This window comes from Poromitra crassiceps (assembly GCF_964638095.1).
Source record: "Poromitra crassiceps genome assembly, contig: HAP1_SCAFFOLD_2154, whole genome shotgun sequence".
Taxonomy (NCBI): Eukaryota; Metazoa; Chordata; class Actinopteri; order Beryciformes; family Melamphaidae; genus Poromitra; species Poromitra crassiceps.
In genome coordinates this window covers 7501-15181 of record NW_028150271.1, presented here as the reverse complement: position 1 = coordinate 15181, position 7681 = coordinate 7501, and the positions used below count along the sequence as shown (strand labels likewise).

The following is a 7681-nucleotide window of genomic DNA, read 5'->3' as shown; positions in this document are numbered from 1 at the left end:
CGCCAGAAAGACACACACATGCACGCACGCACATGCGTACGCACGTGCGCGTACGCACACACACACACACACACACACACACACACACACACACACACACACAAATCTGTATGGTGGTGTTATGACCAGGGGGGAGGGTCAGGTTCATATGGAAGCTGATCTTCCCAACTGCAGAACCAGATATTTATCAGCTACAAAATGACATACCATTATGATATGCCCCATGTTCAGAACCTAACATTCACCGTGTGGTATCAGATGGAATTACAACCCTACAAACTTTCATTATGCTATTATTTTGTTTAGCTAAGAAATTATTTCCTCACATTTTTGTGTCTCAGATGCTCTCACACACACACACACACACACACACACACACACACAAAATCCATTATGGCTGTAGACTTCAAAGCTGATAATAGTATTACAGTGTTTTCTGAGCAAGTGTCATGCTTTGTGTAAAGTACACAGCTTACTCCACTGCTACTCCTCACTGCTCGTGATGTTTGAGACCCATCATCAAGGGCCTTATATCTCTCTCTCTCTCTCTCCCTCTCTCTCTCTCTCTCTCTCTCTCTCTCTCTCTCTCTCTCTCCCTCTCTCTCTCTCTCTCTCTCTCTCTCTCTCCCTCTCTCTCTCCCTCTGCTTTCCAGGGGGGATTTTTGAGCAAACAGAAGGACCTGTTCCACTTGTCAGCGCGGAGGAGCTCGCCTTTAAGTTTGCAGTTAATAACATTAACAGAAACAGGACTTTGTTGCCCAACACAACGTTAACGTACGACATCCAGAGGATTAATATCTACGACAGTTTCGAGGCGTCGAGAAAAGGTGAGTGACGTGTTCTGTGTTTGTTCAAGGATTGTGATCGCCTCACAGCTAGAAGGTCCTGGGTTCGATTCCCACCTGGGACGCTGTGAACGCTGAAGGAATGCGTGCCCGTCCGCATGTCCTCGAGTGCCCGCCGCCCGGGTGGGGTCGTCAAAAGGTCCTTTCTGTGTGGAGTTTGCATGTTCTCCCCGTGCCTCCCGGGGGTTATAGGAACCCCTTCACCAAAAACATGCAATATCCTGGTTGCTGATGTGGTTCCTCCTCTGGTCGTTAAGGGCGCCTGTTCAGAGGGAGGGGAACTGGTTGGAATAGTGTGATCCTCCCACGTGCTATGTCCTACCGGTGAAGCTTCCCCTGTCAGGTGAAAAGAAGCGGCTGGCTAACTGCCCATGTCTCGGAAGAAGCATGGAGCCAGTTTCGGCTCTCCCCAGATTGGCAGAGGGTGGAGCAGCAACCAGGATAAATAAATAAAATTAGCACTAATGGGGGATAAAAATGGGATAGAAAATCAGGGGGGGAAATCAGGCCCAGAATACAAAATACTGTTATACTGCAGTCTGATTGAAGGTTTTGTTTTTTGGCTATCACAGTTCTTAGGAATTGTTATTGAATATGAATTCCCAGCCAGCGCTATTCCGGCTTGGTCAGACGTTCCCACAGACACGATTGGCCGTGTCTGTGGGTGGGAAGACGGTGGGGTGTGAGTCCTGCTCGCTGCACTAGCCCCTCCTCTGGTCAGCCTGTTTGGGGCGAGGGGAACCGGGTGTTACGTCTCCTCGCTGTCAGGTGAACAGAAGCAGCTGATGACTGCACATGTATTGGAGGAAGCATGTGCTACGGCTCTCCCCAGATCGGCAGAATTGGCCAAGTACAATTGTGGAGAGAATGGGAGAAATCAATCAATCAATCAACTTTTATTATCAGACACAAGGTCCATAGAAAAACACATACATGAACAACACTTAAGACAAATAAAACACACAAGAAATAATTAAGATCTATAGAATGCACCTATACCAATAGGACCACATTCGTGAGTTGTATCTCACAGCACTAAACACAGGGTTGGTTAGCAGTACTATGATGGCATTCTGGGACACATTTAGTCTGCTGATAAATTTGTACATTAGGTTTCTAAGGAGGGCCTGAAAAGTGTAGACTCCTGCCTTACAAAACAGGTCACTTGCACTACTCCACCTAGGTTTTCTCATCAGAATCCGCATACAGTCGTTATATGCAACCTGAAGCTTATGTCGGCTCGCATTTTTGGAAAATCCGGGGTGGGGGTTGATTGATAAAAATAAATCTTGAATATGATGTGAAAAAGCTTTCTTCTCTTGCCCCTCCCTCTCTAGCCTGTGACCAGCTGTCTTTAGGTGTGGTGGCGATATTCGGACCGTCACATAGCTCGTCATCGAACGCCGTGCAGTCCATCTGCAACGCGTTGGAGGTGCCGCACGTCCAGGTGCGCTGGAAACATCACCCCATGGACAACAGGGACAGCTTTTATGCCAATTTATACCCAGATTACTCCTCGCTAAGCTACGCTATCCTGGACCTGGTGCAGTACCTCAAATGGAAAACAGCCACCGTCGTGTACGATGATAGCACAGGTGACCCAGGCTTCTTTTTGATATTGTATATTCACAAATACAGTGCACATGTGTCTAATGCAATCTGTGTTCCATATTGCATTCATAACAGTTAAACAAAAATTGGTTCCAGCCTTAAAACCCACTTATATAAGGATTTTTAAAAATGTCTATGTAGAAAATGAATGGGAAACTCACTTATCTATAATAGACACTAGTGATGCGCGGGTCAGGGTTTTTTAACGCCCGCACCAACCCAACCCGTCATCGGAGCCAGCCCGCCCCGCCCGCCCCGTTAAAATAACTGAAAACCCAGAACCCAACCCAACCCAGCAGCCCGCAAACGACCAATTTAATGTAATATGTCTCTGGACTCACGATGAGCGCAGCAGAGCTCTCCAAGGTGTCCAAACTCGTCTCTCTCCTTCTCTCTCTCACAGACAGACACACACACGTGTGCCGGTGCTTCTCTCTCTCACAGACAGACACACACACATGTGCCGGTGCACGACTGGACAACAGTTTTACTGCTCTGGATGCTGCGCGGCTGCTTTCACGTCGTCGAGTTCTTTCTGCTTCGTCGGCGCTACAAACTCGGCTATTATCGATCTTTCCTCAATTAATCCAAGGTCTCAAAATGGAGGTAGCAGGTAGAGGAGGTAGGCTACAGAAACACTTCTTATTCCTTCCCATTTCTTTTAATTACTTCATGCGCTCTCAATTGGTCACGTAGCCTACTCACGTTGCAGTAAAATTGACAAATAGATCAGAGTCGAGTCCACAACAGAAAATCTGCGGTGGCATTCGTTTTATGGACACTTCAAATAATAATTACAGCGAATAATCCTTCCAAAATGTTTGTTTTGAGAGCACATAGGCTACCTCATGTGAAGCGTTTCTTTACTAGTGCTGCACCTGTGTGAGAGAGTTCACATCTTAATAAAGGGTTACAAATAGAGCGTTTCACTGCTCTAACTCAATTATATTATAATGATATTATAACGTTGCTTTGTCAGGTTCTGAGCCTGCCCCGCCCGCACCCGCGATATTTTCATAATTTGCCAACCCAGACCGCCTGCGGGGCGGGCCGGCCCGCGGGACCCGGCGGGTTCTGGGTGACCCGCGCATCACTAATAGACACATCTTTTCCCATCTTTTGTCATTATGGTTGTGCCTAAGTCATGCCTAAGTCGTGCCCTCTTCTGGGTTCCCCATGGGACCTAAGGGAGTGAATTCCCCATAAATTTTCCCATTGACGTTTCCTAAAATCCATTTTAGGTGGGCAAAAGATTCGTTTTTTTGTTTTGTTTCGCTCTGAGTCAAATGTTCTACGGTCTCTCGTGATTCATCTTGTACCTAAATTGCTCGGTTTGTGCAAGTAATACTCTAGTTTTTCCATAAGGATTTTATGAAACGTCAATGGAAAAATGAATGCGGGAATTCACTCTCTTAGGGTGCCACGCTCAACCCAGAAGAGTGCCATGACTTCAGTGCTCTTTTAGTAGCTCTGCTTGTTTGTTGTCTTATCAGGTCTTATCAGACTACAGGAGCTGATCATGGCCCCGTCCAGGTACAACATCAGGCTGAAGATCCGCCAGCTGCCTCTGGACTCGCAGGACGTCAGACCTCTTCTCAAAGAGATGAAGAGAGGCCGGGAGTTCCGTATTATCTTTGACTGCACTCACCAAGCGGCTGCTCAGGTCCTCAAACAGGTGAGTGCGGCGTCTACAGAGGATTACGTAGAGCCTGTATACTCTGCATTCTCCCCCCTCTTACATCAGATTGTGTGCTGCTTCTCCTCACGGCTGTCTCTGACACCAGTTTAGTCGTATCAGTTGTTAACTGAAACCATAGGAGCAAGAGAACATCAAAAGTGCATCAGAGACAGCTTTACTGGCGTGCAACATAGCAGCTCGATATTGAAAGGTTGTTTTGCTGTGACATGCATAGTGATTTGTAATGATACCTTCCAGAAAAGTAATGTAATCTGTCTGTAATGGTGTGTGGGAGTTTTGCTCCTTTTCTTTTCTTAATGAAAATGACTCTGGTATACAGTAGGGATGTCACAATATATCGTCCCACGATATGTCGCGATATCAAAACGTGACAATATGTATCGTTGAGATGAAATCTCATATCGTGAGAAAAAGAAGCTGAACATGGTGGCACTGATCTGCATGTGATTGCATGCTCGCTCTCCTTTTCATTGCTTTGTTTGAACAGACGAGGGACGTTACAGACACACGGAGGATGAAAATGGTGAAATGACTCAAATTAGCGTGGAGGATGCCCCCTCAACTTACAAATCGATGGCAAAAAAATATTGTTAAAATATCGCATCGTATCGTTATCGTGAACCCAATATCGTGTATCGTATCGTATCGTGAACTGAGTGTATCATGAACTGAGTGTATCGTGAACTGAGTGTATCGTGACACCCCTAGTATACAGCTTTCAGACACAATTGGGCCATGTTATATTACCTGTCCTTCATAGTCATTTGGATAGGGAATACTACATTCTAATAATCTGGGCGATCCTTCCAATATTAATATTGCAGAACATGAAGTACAATTTCTCTATCAAATGCCTTGTGATATTTGCTTAAAATGACTGTCGCTGAAGGTAACCTTTATGCAGAATATTTTATACATTTTAGTTTGCAGGCAGCTACTAAACTATCCAAGATGATGTGCAGATCACCCCCCACTTTATTACATCTAAAGCTGTGTTCACACCAAGATATTTATTTTTCTCTCTGTCGCTTGATTCAACCCTTTGGAATCGCTCTGTCGCTCTGTTTAAATCGCTCATCAACAGGCACACGATTTGACGGACATCTGGGGGCTATAACGTTACGCAATGTCATGATATTTGTCCACTACGAGCCACCGTCATTGTTTACAAGCTAAAGCCTATCAGCGTGCTCCTAATGCGAGCTCCATACCGGTAGGACAGACTTCACTTCATGTCAGCTGTCAGCCTGTCAATGCGGTTTGTTGCCACACAATCAGCGGTTTGTCCCAAGCCAGTGTGATCCTTGACTCACTCTCACACGGGTCGGCAGCCAATCAGCGTTGAACAGCGAGCGACTGATGCCAGCGTAATTTCGCTCGAGTTGGGATATTTCATCTCGAGCGACGAGCGTATTTTCTCCCTATCGCTCTGTCTCTGCCGCTCGGACGCCCAGCGATTTTTCTCCCAGGCGAATATACGCTCAATCGCTCGTTTGCATTGACTTTGTATGTAAACTCGACGCCAGCGAAAAACTTTAATAGGCCGGTGTGAACGCAGCTTTACATCAACAGAGGTAAATGAAATGCTTGGAGGCATTTCATATTGTGACTTTGACTATAGCCTACTGCAGGTGTACACTTTGAGAGGAGAAATATGCGTTTTTGTCTGACCCTACGAGGAAGGGACAGAGGAAGGTTTGCTGAAATGAAGGTTGATAGAGGTCAGAATAAAAATTCTAAAGCCAGATATAGAGGTGCTTTCGGACCAAACGGTTCTGGGGACTCCCTGAGAGGAACCGCCCGCTGGGGAGGTTCCCTGAGAACTACACATCTTCAAGGGCTTTTTTCTGTTTGCATTTGCACCGCCAATAGGAACCATAGGAACGATGAAGTGAAGCAAGCCGGGCCGGTGGTTAGCATGCTAACCGCTACTAGTAGCTTCACAGCAAAGCAAGTGAGAGTTCATGGGGATTGATACTACTTTGGCTTTACTTTGGCTTAGCGGCAAAAAAAAGTGAACGTTCGTGAAGTTTGACCAATCGATGTACACTTAACGTCGGGACCGCTAAAGGTTCCTCTTGTGCCGGGAAAGTACCTACCCTGAAGTAGGAGCTAAATAAGTTCCTCTAAACTGCGTTCTAAGAACTACGGTTCCTAGTTCCTGCGGTGCGAACATAACAAAAAGGGGAGAGTTCCTCCAACTGTTCCTAGAACTATGAATCGGTTCCTACAGTCCGAACGCACCTTATATATGTGTTCAATGCAACTCTTGACGCCATCATGAATCACGAATCAAGAATGTATGTTTTCAGTCTGCAACGGTGGAGCAGCAGCGGCCGCTTCGATGAATGAATGCATCCGCCGACAATATGAAACATGACACCCGTTTCAATGTCGACGGCGAAAGACGGAGGAGCCGATTGGCCGCGGCATAAAGCGCCAGCGTCTTATTTACATAACCTTGGCTTTCCTTCACAACAGATGGTACAATTAAATAGGAAGCACAGCCGCCGTGGGAACGCGCCGCCTTTGAACGTAGATTGAGTGAAACAAGCAGGCAGTGATGGCGGGCGTGTTGGGATATGAGACAAACATTACCCACACTCTCTTTTGATTGAAGGCTTCCCTTCTCTCCCGGGAGAGAACGTCACATGACCCGAGCCACTGCACACCATTTAAATGCATCGAAGAGCATCGAGCGTGGTACCGCGGACCACATATGGACCACATGTGGACCACATATGGTGCTGAGATCCCAACAAGCGACGGGCGGAAACTTTTCATGCTGTGTTAGTCAATACGCTCGTTAAAACCTGGCTGTCTTTCTTGTTTCTGCAGCACTTTAAAGTCCAATCCTGCCGTTTTTCTATTTGGGGAAACTGCGCCGCGCCCCCTCTTCCCCCCACCCAGAGCCGTGTAGATAGAAGAGTCCCGACATCTCCATTCACTCCAATGGACCAGTTTTTTACTCTCAAGAGTTCCAGGAAGTAAGGTCCTGGATTAAGCAGCACTGTCGAGTTGCAGCAAAATAGACAGTTTGTGTTGTACTCTGAAAGGGTTTTTCCCCCCTTGAATCAAATTGTACATTATCGGCTTTATTTTAGCATGCAAAAGTAGCGCGAGACCCATTCCTGGGTGTTCATTGGCTAACGAGTCTCGCATTTTGGTCCTCCGCTGACGCCACTCTCTCTCTAGAGGACACTACCCCCACCTAAATGCTACCCTTCCCTGTTTGTGCGTTCAGATATCAGCTGTATTTGACTGTTTCTGCTTGTACGCTCTACTTTGCTGGCCATGCAGTGTTTATAACTGGCTCGCTGGGGGGGGGAATATAGTTCCAAATATCCCCAAATCTTGTTTTCTTGACTTGCTTCAGTGAGAGAAGAGAGAAGTAGCTAATCGTGCTGCTAATCAAGCTAGCAAGCGAAACACATTTCACTTCCTATACGTACTTCACAATAAAAGCATCCTCTTAGTTTGTCAGCGTAAAACCTTTAATTTGAAGGAGCCGTGCAGGAAATGGAGT

The 7681-nt window shown here is 46.4% G+C and overlaps 1 protein-coding gene across 1 annotated transcript in view; it reads left to right on the top strand.

Annotated features, from left to right (window-relative positions):
- Window positions 1-696: 696 nt before the first annotated feature.
- Window positions 697-7681, top strand: part of LOC310772165 (glutamate receptor ionotropic, kainate 3-like) — a gene marked incomplete at both ends in the record, with an annotated part of 7679 nt that continues 694 nt past the window's right edge. Inside the window, 3 exons of the mRNA XM_083664608.1 lie at window positions 697-827; window positions 2183-2440; window positions 3950-4131. Coding sequence (XP_083520734.1) covers window positions 697-827; window positions 2183-2440; window positions 3950-4131 — 571 coding nt within the window. The remainder of the gene's footprint in view (window positions 828-2182; window positions 2441-3949; window positions 4132-7681) is intronic.